This window comes from Theropithecus gelada, chromosome 3 (assembly GCF_003255815.1).
Source record: "Theropithecus gelada isolate Dixy chromosome 3, Tgel_1.0, whole genome shotgun sequence".
Lineage (NCBI taxonomy): Eukaryota > Metazoa > Chordata > Mammalia > Primates > Cercopithecidae > Theropithecus > Theropithecus gelada.
Genome location: NC_037670.1, coordinates 172580562 through 172601984, shown reverse-complemented (window position 1 = coordinate 172601984; position 21423 = coordinate 172580562). Strand labels below are relative to the sequence as shown.

The window sequence follows — 21423 nt, the reverse complement described above, 5'->3', positions numbered from 1 at the left end:
TGGAAAAAGTCTCTAATCAAAAGCCGAGGGAGACAATGTTGATGAAATTGTATAAAATGATCTGTCTCCTGGACTTGCTGGCTTTGCTGACTAAAACTTGGTTAAAGACGGGCTTGGTTTACTCCATAAAGAATTGGCTGCCCCTAATGTGTGCCAGGCACTGTGCTGGGCTCTGGAACTCTGTCAATCATGATGAGAGAACTTTTTTATGGCACCTTTGATTGATGGTGCAGTAAGCTGAAACAGCGTGCGTCAGTTTCCTAGGAAAGACCTTTCCTTAAAATGCCCTCTAGCATATACTGCTAAAGGCCACGCACAGACTCCATATCAAGTTATGAATCTGACATCCACCAGTGCTCAAAAGAGACAGGGCTTTTGCCTTTTCTTTGCAACCTGAACTTCCCACAGCATCCAGCGGAATCAGAATGAGGTCTGAGAGGCTGCTGAACCCCTGCCAAATGACACTTCACTTTACTGACAAAACAGCGTCCTCCTGCTGTTCTTTCTCCTGACAGGCATCTATTTTGAACTCCTTCTAGAGAATGCAGTGACAGTTCCCATCCTTGATCTCTTGGCCTAGCTCCCAGGGAGACCTCCTCACATTATGTTTTATTCATGGTGTTGCCCAAGCGGGTTTCTTCACTGTAAAAATCTGTGGTGGGGGCAGGGGTCATCAATGAATCTGAAATAAAATTTGAGTGTCATAATAAAACCATCGCTTTGTGTGCTGAAAGCCTACAACCAGAGTCTGAGATTCTGGGGAAGGACTGTGTTTTGAGGATTTTTAAGGCAAAAGCTCTGCATAGAGAGAGGGGGAAGAAAAAAATACAGCTCTTCGTATTGTGTTGGAGTAGTGAAAGAAGTAGGTCAGAGAAACCAAAATAACCTTTGCTGGGAAACACGGTAAGTTTCAGATGTCTGAGAGCTTGGTGAAGAAAGATGGTGCGATGGATAAAAGCAGTAAACTGATAGATACGTGGGTCTAGAACTGGGAAAACCAGGAAGACTATATGGAATAAACATTCATTCTATTTCCCCCTAAAAAAATGTCATCAACTTCATTGTTGTCTTTCCTTGTCAGAATTCTATATATTTCTACTTCACTAGTTATGCACTTGTAGGAGAAAGTGTAAAAAGCATCTCTTCCACTTCTGTCCCCTCAAAACGAAACCAATGGCCAAGCATTACAGGGACAGGGACCATAATGTGATGTTATATGTAATTTATATGTACACGTATGTATACCTTGAGAATGATGGTCTTCTCGTGGCGGGTGATGTTGACACTGTGTGGCTGTCCATTGGCCATGTTCCTGTGGTCTACGTCAATATTGTATGGCTCTCGGGTGCCACCCAGGTTGTATCGAATCTGTAAGCTTCCTATAGAAGAAAAAAGAAAGAAGCTCAGTAATCTGTTTGCCCTAAATTTCATTTTAATATCACATCCCCCCACCCCTGCTCTTTCTTTTCTCTTCTCTTCTCTTCTCTTCTCTTTTCTTTTCTTTTTGACAGTCTTGCTCTTGCCCACGCTGGAGTGCAATGGCACGATCTTGGCTCACTGCAACCTCTGTCTCCCAGGCTCAAGCGATTCTCCTGCCTCAGCTTCCTGAGTAGTTGGGATTACAGGCACCTGTCACCACAACTGGCTAATTTTTGTATTTTCAGTAGAGACAGGGTTTCACCATGCTGGACGGGCTGGTCTCGAACTCCCAACCTCAGGCTATCCGCCCGCCTCAGCCTCCCAATATGCTGGGATTACAGGTGTGAGCCACCACGACCGGTGGCTCAATTTCTGATAAACTTTCCCCCCTCCCTTGACATCCACAGATAACATTCAAGATTTGAATTTGGATTCATGAGCTCAGAGGCCTACTGACCCATATTGGCTGACAGCACCAGGCTCGCCCATATTTACAATCTGCCCACAGTGAACTTCAATGACCGTCGTCTCAAAGTTGAAGATGCAAATGGTTTCAATGATCCAGGCTGGGATTGTGCCTGGACACAAAGAATGAGAGCATATACAATATAGGACTGCAGGGAGGAGACGTCTGCAGGCTCCACGAAATACTATGTGAAATAAAAAAACCAATGCAGAGTGCAGGGATGTTCTCAGCCCATCAGCAAAGTGTGACATTGGGCATATAAAAGAATCATGAGCATACAACTTTAAAAATAAACATAGTTTTTTAAAAAAATTTTTATTTATTTATTTATTTTTTTGAGACAGAGTCTTGCTCTGTCACCCAGGCTGGAGTGCAGTGGCGCGATCTCGGCTCACTGCAAGCTCCGCCTCCCAGGTTCACGCCATTCTCCTGCCTCAGCCTCCGGAGTAGCTGGGACTACAGGCGCCCACCACCACACCCGGCTAATTTTTTTTGTATTTTTAGTAGAGACGGGATTTCACCGTGTTAGCCAGGATGGTCTCGACCTCCTGACCTGATGATCTGCCCGCCTTGGCCTCCCAAAGTGCTGGGATTACAGCTGTGAGCCACCGTGCCCAGTCAAACATAGTTTTTAAAGATGAGAGTTTGGGTGGCCTCATTGAGACCAAGTAATACATTTTATTTCAGGTTACAGACTAACCAAATGCAAATCAAAGGGAAAGATGGCTTTCCCAGGTCCCCTCAGTCCCATTGTGCCCTCAGTGATAGTTCACTTTGCCTCAACAGCATATTCTTTTTTTCCTCCTTGCTTCTTCCCAACAATAAAAAAAATTCAAAATGACTAATATGACAATGCAGATTCTGCTTTTAGTTAATCTGCAAGCATAAATGTTGTATCTTGGGTATGAGTTTTAAAGACATCAATATTTTATCTCATTTGTTACTCAAATTGGAATTTTCATGTTGACATCTCAGAGCTTAAAAATGGAGCCAGCAATCTAGCAAGAATTTGACCAGCTGTAAATCACCCAATGGATTATTTGTCACCTTTCATTTGCTTTTTAGGGGCACAAAACTGATATTCTGATTTTTAAGTTACAAAATAAAACATGCTAATTAAAACATAGAAAGTAAACAGAAAGAAAAAAAATAAAAGAAAGTCACCTGAAATCCACCACCCAAAGATAATTTTTCTAAACATCTTGGGAGTATCTGCTTTCAGACTTTCTCATGCACACACACACACACACACACACACACACAGAGTACTCTTCCTTATTTAGGCATTTTAACATTACACTTGCCATGTTCTTGGATTTCAAAGGAACATTTGTTAGAATAATCAAGAGCTAATTACATTTCCTATTTCTGTTTTCTAAATGAAATTCAACAAACCTTCACTATTTCTGAGTTTTACCTTAGTGTGTCATCCTAGACTCCTTTGCCTCTGGCATTTAAACTAAGCACCGTGGATTGGATTTTCGTCTCCTAAATCTATCTAAATTCCCCCACTCTTTTCCACTTCGGTAACCACAGGCTCTCTGTTGGCACCCGCGGTGCCCTTGTGTGAATTCCAGAGGGAGCCTGCTCCCTGGCTGAGGCAGCTCCACACAGAGCTCCTGGTTCATCCTCACACGTGCTTTACCTGCACCATCTTCGGCCTGGATTGCAGAAGACGGTGGGTCTTAGTCAGCCTCCTCTTTAAAAATGACTGCTCTTGACCTCATTTCACTCTCAAATGAGGCCTCTCTTCCTTTGCTTTTCTTTGCTCCGAATCCCATGGAAAGAGATGGGTACACTTGCTGCCTCCAAACCCATCTCAATTTTAGCACGAGCCCTCTGTCTCACTTCTGCCTTCCCTGCTCCATGGTCTCTTGCTGGGCCCGTGACCCCTGGGGAAGTAGAGGCAATGGTCCCTCTCAGGCCTCATCTTCATTCGGCACAGAGTTCATTCACCTCCTGGAAGCACCTGGCCTCCAGCACGCCCTCTTTTGGTTTTCCTTCTCTACCTGTTTTTTCCCTCATTTTGCGGCACTTTACTCTTGCAGTCACCAAAGACAACCCTGAAGCCTAGTCTCTTTTGTATTCATGCCTGTTTCCATGGTGATCCTGTTACTGAAGGCAAATCCCTAAGGGTCTGCAGCAGACTTGATCCTTGCCTCCTCCCAGGAAAGAATGCGGCTTGAGGGGCAGAAGTAGATTTAAGGCAGAGGGAGAGACTGCGGCAAGTTTTAGAACAGGAGTGAAAGTTTATTAAAAAGTTTTAGAAAGGAAGTACACTTGGAAGAGGGCCAACCGGGCGACTTGAGAGATCTAAGTGCCTTGTTTGGCCCTTGATTTGGGGTTTTATACATTGGCATAGTTCTGGGGTGTGGTTTCTTCTCCCCTGATTCTTCCCTTGGGGCGGGCTGTCTGCCTGCGCAGTGGCCTGCAAGCACGTGGGAGGGGCTGCGTGCACAGGTGTTTACTGAAGGGGTGCGCATGCTCATTTGAGGCGTCTTTCCTTTTCCAGTTGAGTGTTCCTAGAGGAAGGTCATATACCCATTAAACTCCACCATTTTGCCTCTTAGTGTGCATGCTTGGGCCCGCTCGCCCAACTCCCGAGATCTTACTGGGAAGCTGCTGCTCACCAGCTCCAGATGTTTTCTATCTATTGAGAGACTGTTGTTCCTTGGTGCCAGCTGCAGCCAATTATCATTTTAGAGAGAAGACAGTTTAGCAACTGCCTGACCATCACCCAATGGTTGTCTCACATTCTTGGTGGTTGGCAGGAGGGAGCACCCTCTTCTGCCCTGCTCGTGTCTAACTACCTACTTCAACAATCCTATCCCATGTAGGACCTTTGAATAAGGTGTAAGCCCATCAGACACCAAATTCGTACCCCAGTCAGACTTCTCTCTTGAACTCCAGACTCTTTTCACAAACCGTCTACTTGATATTTCCCTCAGATATCTTATTGGCAACCCCAAACACAACATATGCAACACAGCATTGATCTTTTTCCGCAAAAGTATTCCATTGCAGTTTTCCGCATTTCGGTTAATTGCCAATTCATCCTTCCACTTATTCTTGCCAAAAGTCTTGACTGTCCTCTTTCTCCTGTATGACATGTGTCATCTGATGGTGTCATCTGATGGCAAGTCTTCCTGGCTTGATCTTCAAAACATGCTCTGATCTTACCAGTTGTCACCATTTCCATCTCTACCCCCTGGACCAAGCCACCAGCGTCTTTTGCTGGGATTATACTAGCTTTTGTCCTACTCCAACCTTCCCTGATCTCAACTGGGCCTCTGACCCTGAGAGACACAGGGTCCTCACCACACGGTGGTCAGAGTGATCCTCTGCTCAAAATCCCCGTGGCTCCCCGTCTCACTCAGAGTAAAAATCAAAGTTCCAGCAATGGCTCACCAGGCTCTATGTGATCTCCTCATTATTGCTGACCTAACCTCCTTTTACTCTCCTCCTTGCTCACTCCTCACCATCCACATTGGCTTCCTGTTCCTACCCCAGGGCCTTTGCAGTCACTGGTTCTTCTGTTCAGAATGCTCATTCCCCAGGTCTCTGCATGGCTATGCCCTCATGCCTTTAGGTCTTTGCTCTCATGTCCTCTTCTCAGTGATCATTTCTGTGACCTCCTCGTTAAAGTGGAATTTACCCTCTCCTTTCCCATAGCCAGGCACTCCCTTTTCTGCCTCATATTTTCCCCATAACAGTTTTTGCACACAACAGACTATAGATTGTACCAATTTGTTTATTGTCTGCCTTCTCCTATTCAAAGGTAAGCTCCATGAGAGCAAGCATTTTTGTTTCTATTATTTATGACTATTCCCAATGTCTAGAATAGTGCCTGATGCACAGTAGGAGTGGAATAAATATTTGTTGAATAAACGAGGGAATGGTCTCTGATATGGTTTGGCTGTGTCCCTACTCAAATGTCATCTTAAATTGTAGTTCCCATAATCCTCATGTGTCGTGGGAGGGACCCAGTGGGAAGTAACTGAATCATGAGGGCGGTTACCTCTGTGCTGTTCTCATGATAGTGACTGAGTTGTGATGAGATGGGATGGTTTTACAAGGGGCTTTCCCTCCTTTGCTCTGCACTTCTCCCTAATGCCACCATGTGAAGAAGGATGTGTTTGCTTCCCCTTCCACCATTACTGTAAGTTTCCTGAGGCCTCCCCAGCCATGGGGAACTGTGAGTCAATGAAAACTCTTTCCTTTGTAAATTACACAGTCTCAGGTATTTCTTCATAGCAGTGTGAGAACGGACGAATACAATCTCCCTGCTTCTATACCTTCTTCTTCCCCGTGTTTTCAAAATGTGTAACTGATTATTTTATAGGGTCATTTAAGATCCTTCAAAGCCTTCCAATTCTTTACAGAATGAAGATGTACTTTCCAAATAGAGGTTGCAATGCCCTGTCTGATGTGCGTTCCTCCTGCTACTTTATTTTCAAATCATGCCACTCACTCTCTCACTTTTTACATTCAAGCTACCATGAGCTTCTCTTATTCCCTGGAAAATATGATCTCCTCCGACCTTAGGGCCTTTGAATATGCTGCTCCTACTTCTTGAACTGCTTCTCTCTCCACCCCTCAGTGTTTACTCTGTTTTTCCTTTACCCAATAGCATTAAGATAATCAATTGTTTGGGAGTGAAGGAGATAATCAGGCAGTTGTTTGGCAACATGCAGAAAAAACAAGTTGATTGTCTTAGGTTTTTACTCTCTGCCTTATTTCTGGTGCCCTGACATCATATCATCCAGCCAGTTTTCTTAAATATACAACTGTCTTGATTCATCTCTTATTCATTTTTCAGCACACATGTATTTAGTTTCCTGTGCAAAGCACATTTTTTTAAGGTCTGAAAATAGGCTTCTGCCTGGTTACAAGTGTAGACTCCACTTATAATACATAAAGCCATGCCCATCCCCTCGCATGGGTCAGGCAATATGAGTGTCGCTCTGAGGATACAAACACACAGAGGCCTAGAGGTCGGAGGAACCAGCAATTATGCAACACGCTGGACATTTCCCTCTCTGCTGTCATTTTGTCACTGGCCCCTTTATGTTCCTCAGCTCTATTAAAATCAGCATTGTTTTCTTTTTTTTTTCTTTTCTGTCCTTCTTGGCCTTTGTAAATATGATTTTAAATTATTATAACTGCTTCACTTAATGGCAGCGGAAATTATTTGCTTTGAGAAAGAAAGATGAGTTGGAACTTTAAATTTATATATAAATTATATGTAAATATATACATATATAAACTATAGTGACTATCTATGTGACTATCTATAAACAGTAATGGTGATATTCTTGAATAATCAAATTTAAATGATGTATTTATTCCTTTCAGATAATAGTAGAACAGGACCATTAAATGATGGTAGGAAGAATGCTAGTGTTTTTCCATTAAAATAAAATATTATTCAAATGCTGAGGTGCTTCACTTCTGTGTCTTATGTTCATCTCCCAAGTGAATTAAAGCAGTTATAAGGGACTGCTCTTTTATTGGCTGCAGCAAATAACATGCTTAACAGATTTATTCTCTCCTGGTCATCATCATTATCATCAGCACACACTTACAGGGTACCTATCGTAGGCAGGAGATGTAGTGCTGGGAGCTTTTCATCTCTCTGGGAAGACAGGGGATATTTATAACAGAGACAGATAACAATACGGTACATTAAATGCCAAACAAATGACATTGAAAGTAAGTGGAATAGGAGTTTAAAGAAAGGAGAAGTCATCGAAAGGAGGTGGGACTTGATCTCAGCCTAGAATGAAAGGCAGGCGTCTGGCCAGAGAGGAAGTTGGGGCATTTCTAGGTAAGGGAGCATTGTGAGCATAAGGTCAGGGGCACATATGACCACAGAGTGCTTGAGGGGTAATGAGCTTCTCAAAAACAAAGAGTAGGGGGTGCTGAATATGTGTTAGAATGTAGATTGAATCTGTGGACCTGGGAAATAATAACTGTTGACACGTGTATATTGTCATCTGCGTTTCACAATACTCTTGTGAGGGAGACACTATTTTATGGATGAGCAAATGGAGGCATGGAGCTGCCAATTGACTGCCCAAGACAACTCACAAAAGACAAAGCCGACCTCAAACCTAGACGGTTCAGCTCTACAGGCCAAGCTCTCACCCATGAGGTTGGTGGGTCTCGAACTTGAAAGTTTGTGGGACTGGGGAATCTCTCCTGGTTTTGTTGGAATGGGGCACCACTGAGTGTTTAATAAGGACATTATACAAGATCCCTTTTAAATAATATCCCTATGCTATGGTGTAAATATCCCCTCCAAAACTCAGGTTGAAACTTAATCCCTAATGTGGGTATATTGAGAGGTGAGCCCTTTAAGAGTTGACTGGATCATGAGGGCTCTGTCCTCATGAATGAATTGATCCATTCATAGATTCATGGGTTAATGGGTTAATGGGTTAATGCATTAATAGGTTTTCATGGGAGTGGGACTGTCTATAAGAAGAGAAAGAGAGGCCTGAGCTGGCGTGCTTAGCCTCACCATGTCATGCCCTGTGCTGTCTCAGAACTGCAGAGAGTTCTCACCAGCAATAAGGCCCTCATCAGATTTGGCCATTTGATCGCGGACATCTTAGCCTCTGTAACTATAGGAAATAAGTTCTTTTTCTTTATGAATTACCCAGTTTCAGATATTCTGTTATAAGCAACAGAAAATAAGACGCCATATAAAGGAAAGCAACGCTGGCTGTGGTGAAAATGGGTGAGGGGGAGAGTCTGGAAGCAGAGAGATGGATTGGGAGAGAATTTCCCAGCCAACGAGCTGAAGCCCACTGCTGTCCCGCAGATAGGTGATGGGGTAACAGGAGCAAGGCTCCCCTCAGACCGTGGCAGACCTGCAGAAGGGGATGGCAGCTGGAGTCATTGGGCAGTTGGTCTCCAAAACATGACTTCATCCATTTACCCAGGTACCATTCAAATATAACAATTTTCTATGGACACCATGATGTGAACAATATTAGTAATTAAAAGATATTTGCCTGAGAGAGTAGTGGTGGGGAGGAAAAGGCCATCATGAGTTCGATCCACAGGACTTGTTTGCCTGGGTGACCCACAAGAGCAGGGAAGGATGGAGCACTGGTGAGGGACACTGAGCCTGGGAATGCAAGTGTCTGAGGGGCAGTGGTGGTGCTGGGGGCAGCTGGCTCTGGAGAACAGTGAGCAGAGCTTTCAATATGTGAAATGTGAGTGATGCCAGGGTGTTTAGTAGAGACTTTCTAGTAGCTTTTTCCCGATATTTTGGCGTAGACCTTACTGATGTGTTTTCCTAATGATTTCCTTTTTTTTTCTAACTTTAAACTTCAATTAATAAAAACATGTTGTATTTGAAGGGTGAAAAAGCTGCATTTTCACCAGCAGTTTCAGAATGGGCTTGCAATAGTGAGACAGAACCCACCCAGCTTTGCTTTCCAAGCACACTGAGAGTTCCAGAGATGCCTGCGCTAGAGAGTGGGGCCGGTGGGGAGCTCAGGGCCTGGAACCAGACATCCAGACTGAGAAACCCCAGCCTGGCCCAACATCCTCTGAATGTGCCAGTCACTCAGCCTCCATGTACTCACGTGTTGCCATCTGTAGAAAGGCAATAACAACAGTATCGACTTCATAGAGTTGTGTAGCTCATGGGAATTAATGCATGGCAACATTCAGGATGGCTTTGGGCACAAAGTGAGCTTCACTGAACGGTGGCCATTAATATGGAATCCATTGATCAAAGCCCTTGCAGACAATGCAAGTCCTCACACAGGCATGAGGGCACAGCAGCGGTGGGTGTGTAGCAGTGGGCATGTGAGGTAGTGAATACAGTTGAGGACCAAATTTTAGTGTGGCAATGACTTGAGGAGCAGAAAATACAGCGTGCGTGGGAATGTGTTCATCAACTTCTTGACAGTCTCCAGGTGAGAGCCCTCCTCCTGGGGAGGGACCTGAGAAGAAACCCAAGGTTCTTATCTGCCCAGTCGGAGGCTGGCCCATGTGGGTAGTGAGCGCTGGTGGATAAAAAATCTATCGACCCTGACCCGGGAGAAATAAACTGGTGAAATCCTGAAGAGCAGGGGCTCCATACTTGTCTCTCTTTTATCCTCACTTTCTGATTTTATTTACTATTTTCATCTTTCTGAATAAAGCATTTGACATTCATACAAAAGTATTGCTCAGGAGAAAAAAAAAATCATCCACAATCCAACCAGATACTTTTGTGTTCACATTATTGCTTTTTTTTCGATCCATATATTTTTTACGGAACTAATATTTCACATTCAAGGCTGGATCTTGTTTTTGTTTTCTTGGTTTAACATAATATCACATAAAATGTCTCCATGTCATTAATCACTGTTCATAAATATTTTAATAGATACATAATATTCCATAAAATGGTGACTCCCTCTTTCACTATTTTACTAAAGTTGAACTTCCAAGTTCTTTTCCATTTTTATTTTCATAGTTAACATTAGGATGAACATCTTCAGGATGAATCTTTGACTTTTGGCTTATTTCTTTAGGAATAATTTCAGAAGGGGAAAATCCTAGTGAACATACTTTTTCCTCCATCTTTTTAAGCAACAGTGCATTTCCCAGAGAGGGAGTTTAATTTACTGTTTTTTAAAACTCAAGCTGAATTACGTTACTAATAACAGTTCTGGCTCCCATGGAAAAAATCTTGATCTTCCTTTTTTCTTGTTTTAAAATTATTTTATTTTAGAGACAGGTTCTTGCTCTGTCATCCAGGCTGGAGTACAGTGGCGTGATCATAGCTCACTGCAGCCTTGCACTTCTGGGCTCCAGCGACTTCTGGGCTCCAGTGATCCTCCCCCATCAGCCTCCTGAGCAGCTAGGACCACAGGTGTACATCACCATGCCCAGTTAATCTTAAAATTATTTTTGGTAGAGATGGAGTCTTGCTATGTTGCCCAGGCTAGTCTTGAACTACCGACTTCAAGCAATGCTCCTTCCTCAGCCTTTTGAGTAGCTGCGACCACAAGTGTGCACCTCTATGCCCAGTTAAATTTTAAATTATTTTTGGTAGAAATAGTGTCTTGCTATGTTGCCGAGGCTGATCTTGAACTACTGGTCTCAAGCAATCCTCCTGCCTCAGCCTTCCATAGTGCTGGGATTACAGGCATGAGCCACAGTGCCCAGTCAAAACTCTTGCTCTTTAAGATGCCATAACAGTAGAATAATTACCGAAGGGCAGGAAAAGATGGGCAGTGGGAGAGAAAGCCTCCACATTTTCAGCTCCAATGGGAAGTGAGTTAGAGAGATTTGTTCCTGCATGCTCTTAAAATATTTTTATTCATTAAAAAAGTGATCTTAGGGCAGGGCGTGGTGGCTCACGCCTGTAATCCCAGCACTTTGGGAGGCCAAGGCAGGCAGATCACGAGGTCAAGAGAGCCTTGATCAACATGGTGAAACCCTGTCTTTACTAAAAATAAAAAAATTATCCAGGCACGGTGGCACGCACCTGTAATCCCAGCTACTCAGGAGGTTGAGGCAGGAGAATTGCTTGAACTTGGGAGGCAGAGGTTGCAGCGAGCCGAGATTGTGCCACTGCACTCCAGCCTGGTGCCAGAGCAAGACGCCATCTCAATAAATAAATAAATAAATAAATAAATAAATAAACAAATAAAAGTGATCTTAGAACTTTAAGCGTGTATGAGTTCATTTTCAGAGAGAAAGTGGACTTCTCAAGTTCAGCAGGATTGTACACTCCAGGGCTTCTTAGATGTCTCTCAGAGGTCACTGCTGAAGGGTCACAAGCCCATTTGCATATTCTCCTCAGGATGCCAATTTTAGATGCACTGAGATCCTCTCTGGCTTCATGTATGTTTGATGACCAAGATGGCCCAGGATATTACAAGTAAAAATCCACCCCTGGGCTGGGCATGGTGGCTCATGCCTGTCATCCCAGCACTTTGGCCAAGGCAGGAGGATCTCTTGAGTCCGGAGTTCAAGACCAGACCTGGCAACATAGTGAGACCCCCATCTTTACAAATAATTTAAAAAATTAGCTGGGAGTGGTGGTGTGTGCCTGTGGTCCTGGTTACTTGGGAGGCTAAGGTGGGAGGATCACTTGAGCCTGAGAGGTTAGGGTTGCAGTGAGCTGTGATCCTGCTACTGCACTCGAGCCTGGACAACAAAGCAAGACCCTGTTTCAAAAAAAAAAAAAAAATTAAAATTAAAAAAGCCCTCCTGCTTTCAGGAACCTTTACGACAGGGATATATTTTGTGAATTTAAAGTTCTGAGAGGACTGGGAATGAAAACATTTCTGATTTTCTATTCCGATTGAAAGTTCAAACATTTTGTAACAACCTACTAGTATACTATCATAAATCAGGATAAAATTAATTCATGTAAAATTAATTTTACTCATTCAAAGCCCATCTCTGTTTAGCACATTTAGTGAATGTATTTATTTTTTATTAGTCTTTCTTATTAGTCTTTTTTTTTCTTTTGAGACAGGGTCTCACTCTGTTGCCTCGCCTGGAGCGCAGTGGCACCATCATGGCTCACTACAGCCTCGACACCCTGGGCTCAAGTGATCCTCCCACCTCGGCCTCCTGAGTAGCTGGGACTACAGGCATGCACCATCACACCCAGCTAATTTTTGTATTTTTTTGTAGAGATGGGGTTTTGCCATATTGGCCAGCTGGTATCAAATTCCTGAGCTCAAGTGATCCACCCACCTTGGCCTCCCGAAGTGCTGGGATTACAGGCATGAGCCATAGTGTCCAGCCGAATGTGTTTATTTAGTAGGAAGAAAAAATAATCATCACACACACAAACCTATCTCTGATTCATGAAAGAGCGTTCTTGTAAAGAATCCAACATGCCTCATCAACATTATTACTCTAACACCTTGCTCTAACTCACCCAGCTGGCAAGCTGTTTTCCTGATATTCATGGAGAGAAATGGGGTTCAAAGAAGTTATGTGACTTGCTCAATAAGGCCCATGGGGAATAAAGAACAAACCAAGAACAATCTATAGACTCTTGCTAGAACATTCTGTCTGCCGAAATGTTAAATGGCAGAGTCTGGGTACCCTCGACCTTACCGGTGGGTTTGACGAGGACTGCCAAGAAGTCTGTGGTGAAGGAGCTGATGTAGAGGAGAATGCAGGGCGCTTTGGTGGTGCTGAAGCTGAAACGGATCTCCTCCTGGGCCAGGTCTGGGTGGGAGTTCTGCTGGTCGGGAGAGTTCTCTACTTTGCTACTGGAGTCTCTGGCGTTGATTGCTGGTGCCTGGAAGTTATATCGTAGCCACATCCCTTCTTCAAAAAATGCACCAACATCTATTATAAAGGAGAGAGAGAATTGAAAAATGAGGAGAGGTCTGATGCGGACACCCTACGATGACCTCTCCAGCAGCTCATGGAGTGCAGGTACTGGCTCTAGGAAGGGCATCTGACTGAGTTCTATGGACAAAGGTGTTATTGCATCAACACAAATACTCTTATTAAAAAAAAAAAAAAAAAAAGCATGTAACAAAGTATGATGTATTATTCTGTTCCCGTGCTGCTAATAAAGACATACCACAGACTGGCTGATTTATAAAGAAAAACAGGTTTAATGGACTCACAGCTCCATGTGGCTGGGGAGGCCTCACAATCATGGTGGAAAGCAAAGGAGGAGCAAAGTCATGTCTTACATGGCGGCAGACAAGAGAGAGAGCACATGTGCAGGGGAACTCCCATTTATAAAACCATCAGATCTTGTGAGACTTATTCATCATCATAAGAACAGCACAGGAAAGACCTCCTCCTGTGATTAAATTACCTCCCACCAGGTTCCTCCCACAACATGTGGGGATTATGGTAACTACAATTTGAAATTTGGGTGGGGACAGAGCCAAACCGTATCATACGGAAATCTATACAATTAAAAAGAAAGTAAAATTTAAGAAACTTACATTATACCAGAAAAAAATTACATGTACTAAGACAAAAAATTTACATACCCTGAAAAAAATTTCATGTACTCAGACCACGGCACTAATTGTCAGGTTGAAGAGATATGCCAAAAATAAATCCCTTGTACAAGGAACCCATAGGGGCATCCTCTTTGAGACAGAATTTGCTTGGATATTCACATAGGAAAGCCTTTGATAAACCCTAGGTCCCTAGAGGCTTTGTGTATAGGGTTTACAATCACATGTCTTGAAGTTAGAGAGAACTGGGTTCAAACTTGACTCTGCCACTAAATAGCTGTATGACTTCAGGAGAAGTTACTTAACAAATTTTTCTAGGCCTCAGTATTTCATCTATAAAGTGGAGAGTGATCAGTACTCAATAAATAGTATCTATTGTTATTATTATTGAGAAATTAGAAGAAAGAAACCCTTCCTGCATCAGCCTTTTCCTAGAGCCTGAGCAGCACTTACTGGATATTAGGCACTTTACGGCCAGCAAGCTCCTGTTGCCGGTCTCCCTGCTGTTTGCTCAGCAATGTTCTAAATCACCCCTGACTTACTGTGAAGGGTTGTGCCACCTTAGGGCTCCTGTGGTCTTCATGGTTGCTGTTTCACGGCCTTCTACAAGGGCCTTGCTGAAAGCATTTCTTACACTCCATCGCCCATGCAACCGTTAATCTCACAACACTTGACATCCCACTAAATTAACACTATGCAGAATATATTTTGCAAAATTGCTCTACGTTAAAATTAATGGGAGAGGACAGTTTTTAATAGGAGTCTTCCATCTGAGAATTTTGATGTTTGTTCTTGTTAAAGAGGTCGGCACAGAGCAGTGAAGTCCGACGCCTGGGGGTATATCTTGCCCTTGTCTGTAGCAGCTGTGTTAACTTGGGTCAATGTCTTGAAACTCTCTCAGCCTCAGTTTCATCTCTAAAAAATGGGACCTCATAGGTGGTTGTGAGGATTAAATAAACTGTATAACACATAGCTTAGTGCCTGGAATATATAAGTGCTCAGGAAAGATTAGTGAACTATTATTACAAAGACAGGTTACCACTGTATATTGAGGGTGACACCTCCTGTCCTCCACCTTACATCACCACACACATGTGTGAAAGTTGTCAGAATCAAAATGAAGTCACTAAAAAAAAAAAAAAAAAAAAAAAAAAAGGCCCTGAGAAATGGAGCTGGGGAAGGCCATGAATAAATGCCTGATCACAAGAACTATCACAAAGACTCTGCAAAAAGCACAACATTGCACAAACACCATTGCAACCTTACAAAACAAAACACAAAAAACACCAAACACTTCTACAGGAACATCTGCCCAGAATTTGCCTGTCCAATCTTGGACTAGTGTCACCCTTGTCATTGAGCTTTGTAGCCAAGGATAATTATTTTAAAACAATTATGTAATCCTCCTCCTTTTTTCCTTTAAAAACCTGTGTCTTCATCTACCTGAATATGCACATAGTTAGCTATGGCATGCATATTCCCATTGCAATGCTTTATTTCCAAATAAATATCTTATATTTCAGAGATCCTCTCTCTCTTAATTATGTTGACACATACAATCCACCATGGCACTGTTACAGAGTCCATTGCTTCTGACCAAGTTGTAAGGAAAAGACTTAACTGTAGCTTTTCAACTATATGCTGTGCAATTTTCCTCCTGGTCCTCTTACCCCCAAAACTTTTGTAGGTGGGGTAGTTGTCAAAATGATTGGGATACCAATGAAATTTAGTGGGCACGGGCAAGGACAGCAGCATGTCCTGCAATGTGTGGGGCTGTCTTATGCAGTTAAGAATTTTCTTGGGCCGGGCATGGTGGCTCACACCTGTAATCCCAGCACTTTGGGAGGTCGAGGCTGGCGGATCACGAGACCAGGAGATCGAGACCATTCTGGCCAACATAGTGAAACCCCATCTCTACTAAAAATACAAAAATTAGCCAAGCATAGTGGTAGGTGCCTGTAGTCCTAGCTACTCGGGAGGCTGAGGCAGGAGAATTGCTTGAACCCGGGAGGTGGAGGTTGTAGTGAGCCGAGATCACGCCACTGCATTCCAGCCTGGCAACAGAGAGAGACTCCGTCTCCAAAAAAGAAAAGAAAAAAAAAATCAGAATTCTCCTGCTCCACATGCCAAAAGCATCCTTCTTGGAACACATAGGACTGAACAGCTACTTAATCCATGCTCATTGCTGCCTGACTTACGGAAGTGTGAAGACGAACAAAATACAGTCACTTCCCGTGAGAAGATTTCCATCTAGCAGTGGTTGTGGGAGGAGACGCATCAACAGTGTGAGTACAATACAGTGAATGTTATGGCGGTTTATTTAGCAGCTGTGTGATGAGAACCCCATCTCACTACCTAAATGTCCTGAGTTAGCTTTCAGCAAACATCTATTGAGCACCGACTGCACCCTGGGCACGATGCTGGGTGCTGACAACTCTTGCTCTGAAGGAGCTCCAGACCTGGAGGAGGATTCGGATAAATAGATTATTAGAATGCAGAGCGGTAAGTGCAGGATCAGGTAGACACAGGGCCCCCTGGAACACAGGGGTGGTGGAAGACTTGCTGTGGGAAAAGACATCTAAGCTGGGACCCAGAGAGCCGGAGGTGGGTAGCCAAGTACAGGTGGCGGGGATGAAGAGCAGCTTTCTAGCTGAAGGCACAGCGTGTTGGCAGTGAGAGGGTCTGAGGTCCGAGGCATCATGCCGCCCGGACAAAATTCACGTGCTTCTTTTATGGAATCAGTCATTCATTTGAGAGCCCAGAGGCTCCCACCACATTTCAGCTGGGTGTTGGGGATCGAGCGAGGAAGGCACAGGTGACCCCTGCCCTCAGTAGTTCACAGTCTGGTGGGACAGATGGTCACACTTAGGACCAGCTTCTGTAAACGTGTCTAACAGAGGACAGGAGAGGGAGGAGAAATCAGGAAGGGCAGGTGGGGTGGGCCGCCTGGAGCAAACACACTGTGCAATTCAGTCTGCCACAGAGAGAGCTTCTGCCGGAGAATGTGGGGGTCATTACCTGAGAACAGACTGGCGCAGGTGAGAAAAGGTGGACCTGGGACTTGGAGGGAGGGTGGGAGGCAGGCTAGAGATGGAGGCTAGGAGATTCAAACAAATCAGAGTGAGGCAGGCAGGATGATGTGCGGGAGAAGACGCGCATACGAGGCACTTGAAATGCAAGACTGAGGAGCACAGAACCTGGCCTAGGGAGGGAAGGGTCTGGGCAGCAGAGACCCCAGCACCTGAGTGACAGGTGCAGTGTGCCACCGGCAAGAACCTCAGCTTCCACATGCCAGCCTCTCTCCAGTTACTCCATCCCGGAGCCAGAACTGGAGTCAGAGAGCATGGAGAGCTGAGACTGTCACATCATTTCTGGGACCACTTTCCTGGGAGCCTATTAAAATGCTGGTCCCCAGGCCTAGTCCCAGAATTTAGCTCAGAGGTTCTGGAGAAGAAGCACTTTTTGCAGGTTCCCAGGTGATACTTATGCACACAAGGGTGTGAGATGCTTGGGGTGGAAGCTGAGGCGGGATAATGTACCTGATGGGGCACGAAGCTGAGTGGTCCCCGCCTGGGTGAGACATGATGAGTTTATCAGCTGCCCTGGAGACAGCCATTCCAAGGCAGATCATGGAGGGAGATTCAGAAATCTAGAGATTTTAGATAAACAACCCAAAAATATGCCTCAGAGAATACTTTGGCTGTATTTTAGAGACATCATTAAAAGCTTTATGGATTTATGTCAGTTTTGCAGGAAGGGATATACCATGTTTAAAAGTGTTATTCTGAAACCACATCATAAACCAACTGTTAAACCAAGGCCTGGGAGTGATGTGAGTCCTCTAAGGCTCCAAGTGGCAGATTTACAGCTGCCGTTTCATTGTTTCACATCTCTTTAAGAAAATGCCAAATCAGGGTACTGTAATATCTTTTAGAAAGCAATTCTCTCATCTCTTCTGAATGCATAACTGAAAATAACTCTCATTTAACAAGCCCAAAATAGCATCATTTTCCTCACAAAATTATCAAAAAGTATTGATTTAGAATGCCTGATTTAAGGTTTTGTACTCGTAATATAGATGCTAGTAATAGATAATACTAACAGATGTAGATAATATAATACTACTATAGATAATGCTAATAGTCTAAGTTTTATAATATTCATTTTTGATAGAAAAATAATAAATTCTGTATTTAGATATTCTATGATATAAAAAAGATTTGCTTAATTATATCATGTTTCTCAAAGTTTTGAAATACATATTTCCATCTGTAGACTCAGGATCATAAAATTGACGATTAACCTTCAAGTAGACAAGTAACCTTGTCTTAACTATTTCTTGGTCCTCAACACAGGTTATATGTAAATTATCGCTGATCGAGGAAAAGAAGTTTGCAGATGTTTGAAATAAAATCTACCAATTATTCATTCGAGAATAATACCACAAAGATATTTATCTCCTTGTTTAACCAAATCCCTGGGGCTTACAGTGGGAGAGGAAAAAAACCCCACGAGAAACAGAAGCCAAAAGCAAACAGCTGGCACTCACCCCCATTATTCAATTGCTCTTCATCTTTCTGTTCTCCAAGTTAAATAATTCTATTCCTTTTGCCTTTTCACTTAGGATTTTGCAACCTATATTTTGCAACCTATATTTTAAAATTGGCATGATTCTTTCTGTTTTCCAACTTCCCTATCAGGACTCAGAATTGAAAGCTCCTAACTTCCAAACGGGCTCTTTCCCAAACATTTATTTTAAGCTCAGTAACTTGCAACTTGGAAAACTTCCCCACAGAAACAATGTTTGAAATGATGGTGAGTTTGCCAGGAGACTTCACAAATGCTGAGCCAGTCTGGTTGTGTAATAAAAGATAATTGAAGAGTGCCACTGTGTATTAGTAATTAAATAGAAAAGCAAAACCAAAACACGTTCAGGTTTATTCTTAAGGCAAGAACCCCAGGGAACTCTGCTCCCACAGGGATTTCAATGAAGTGACCCAGTGGTAAGTTGGTAGATGTTAAACAACTGGCTTGGGGCGGAGGGAAAAATTCTGATTCATAGTTTTTGCCTATTTCCCATGATGTCAATACTGCCACCCTGTCCGACTTCAAGCTATCAAGATGACATCACTAAATAAGGAGCTGAGAAGCGAGGTCTCCCAGACTGTGCAAACTGCCACATGCTGTATCCACTTCTTCAGTCAGCAAGGCAGTAGCTCAAGCAAACATTAATTGAGCTTCCATTGTGGTGAGCTTCCTTCTTTTTACTTTCTGCTGTCAATAAACCCTTTAATATTTGCTTACTCCTTTCTGTTGCCCAATGCTCTCTTCTACCTCTTCCCAGATATCCCGGATTCTTGAAACTCTGTGCAGCTTCTGCTAAAGTCTAGGAGGCACTTCTGGGAGCCAGAATCATGCTAGAGGAGGCACAGACCTGAGCTGCAGCCTCAGGTCATTAACCACTTTCATGGCTGAATTCCATTGCCCAGAATTATCACTCTCATTAACTGCTTTTTAATTAGTCACCTAGTAAAAGAGTTAAGTGAATTTTATGGAGTTCTGCTCCCGGGGACCTTGGACATCATCCTCTGCATGCATCATGATTCTGCATCAGGCAGGCCTGGTTCCTTTCAGGCAATCTGCACAGCACAACTCTGCTTCAACTTGTTTTGTTATTCTCCCAAGATACTGCTGTGCTGAAGCACAACCAGGTTTTCTCCTGGTCTTACATTGGCAAAATCTGCTTTTTCTCCCCAAGGGTACCGCTCTGAATTTCCTTGCTGAATTTTTTATTCTGTTTGTTTGATGTTTTCTTCAACTTACTCTAATCTTTTTGGACTAACAACATTGGACCTGGGACGGGTTCACGTTCACCTCTACTAGTTCTGTTTCCCCAGGTGGGTCCATATCTATTGTAACCAATTTCCTGCCATTCTCTCCAAAGGCCCGGTCACTTCTAGGTCAGTTTCTATGTAATAAGCTTTAAATGTCTGAATCTGTACAATGGAGGAAAAAAATGCCAAAGAAAAATCTCTAAGTTTATCCTGAGTGGCATGTGCGACCCACCAAACACAAGTGTGAAGTATATTTCCGTAAACACATCAGTCAGCTATGGCTTGACTGTGTGGGAGCCACGTGGCCTTCTTGGATGGGAGTTTCAGAGCAGCACCACTGAACAACTCTACTAGGGTCTTCAACAGGAAGATAGTTTTCATCTACTACAGAATGTCCTGGGTCATGCTCCTGAAACTCTGTTAATACATATTCCTGGTATGTGTGCTGGTCAACATGTTAGAATACTTTGGGGAGAGCAAATGAGATGAGGGCTTCACTACAGCAAACTTCATCTAAGACATATAATAAGGGATTAGTTTGGGGCATGGGGAGGCCAGGAATCAAAAGTTGTGGACTGTAGCCCTGGCTTTGCCACCAACTCGCTGTTTGACCTTGGTCAGGCAAATCATTTCATTGCTGTTGGCTTTAAATCATTCTCATCTTAAAGGTCCCCCTCCCCTGAACCTCTATTTTCTTCTGGCTAGTGCTCAGTCTTTTTCATCCATTCTTTCAAATATGTAATAAGTGCCATCTGTGAACCATGAGCTGATGGAGATTTAGCAGGTCGTAAATTACATTTAAGTTAATAATTGAAGGCCAGTGAGATTTTGCTGGTACTGGGGGTAGGGAAGGTATTCTAGGAAGAGAAAAGAGCATGTGCAAAGAAAGGCCCTGAGGAAGAAGAGAATGTTGAGGACGAATGTAGTGGAGGCCAAGATGACAAACCCTCAGGGGAGACCGTGGTAGGAAGTGAGGCTACAGAGAAAGGTCGTGGTATTCTGAGGACTTTGGTTTTTATACAGAAAACAATGGGTAGCTCCTGAAAGGTGTTAAGCAAAGGTGACATAACCTGATTTCAGTTTTGAAAGCTCATTCTGGCTGCATTTTGCTGAATGCATTGGAGGGAGAAAAGAGGGGATATAGGGAGACCACTGAATAGGCTATGCAATGGGACAGAATAAATATAATGATGGTTTGGAGTAGTAGAGTGGACAGAATCTGATGATGTTTAGGAAGTAAAGAGGTGAAGGAAAGAGTGTTAAGACAGACTGATGGATTTTTGGATAGATGGTGGTGACAATTTCTGATTATGGGAACACAGAGGCAGGCAATCTTGGTGGGGTTGGGGATATGGCAGGTATCAAGAGTTCAGCTTTGGCTGGGTGCCATGGCTCACACCTGTAATCCCAGCACTTTGGAAGGCCAAGGCAGGAGGATCATTGAATCCACGTGTTTCAGACTGGCCTGGACAACATAGCGGGACCCCGTTGCGACAAAACAAACAAACAAACAAAACAACAACAAAAAAAACAACAACAAAAAAACAAAAAAGAAAAGAAAAAAATAGCCGGTGTGGTGGCACAAGCCTGTAGTCCCAGCTAATGAGGCAGGAGGATCATTCGAGTGCAGGATATTGGGGCTGCAGTGAACCATCATGGCACCCCATTGCACTCCTGCCGGGGCAACAGAGCGAGACGCTGTTTCAGCAACAACAACAAAAAAGTTCAGCTTTGAACAGGTCAA

The 21423-nt window shown here is 43.5% G+C and overlaps 1 protein-coding gene across 2 annotated transcripts in view; it reads right to left on the bottom strand.

The window, feature by feature from the left end:
* The window catches only part of CNTNAP2 (contactin associated protein like 2), a 2276620-nt gene that overhangs the window by 186311 nt on the left and 2068886 nt on the right, over positions 1–21423 (bottom strand). For both annotated transcript variants that reach the window (XM_025380223.1, XM_025380224.1), the window contains 2 exons: positions 12974–13210; positions 1246–1379 (listed from right to left, as the gene is read on the bottom strand). In XM_025380223.1, the coding sequence (XP_025236008.1) occupies positions 1246–1379; positions 12974–13210 (371 nt within the window). The remainder of the gene's footprint in view (positions 1–1245; positions 1380–12973; positions 13211–21423) is intronic.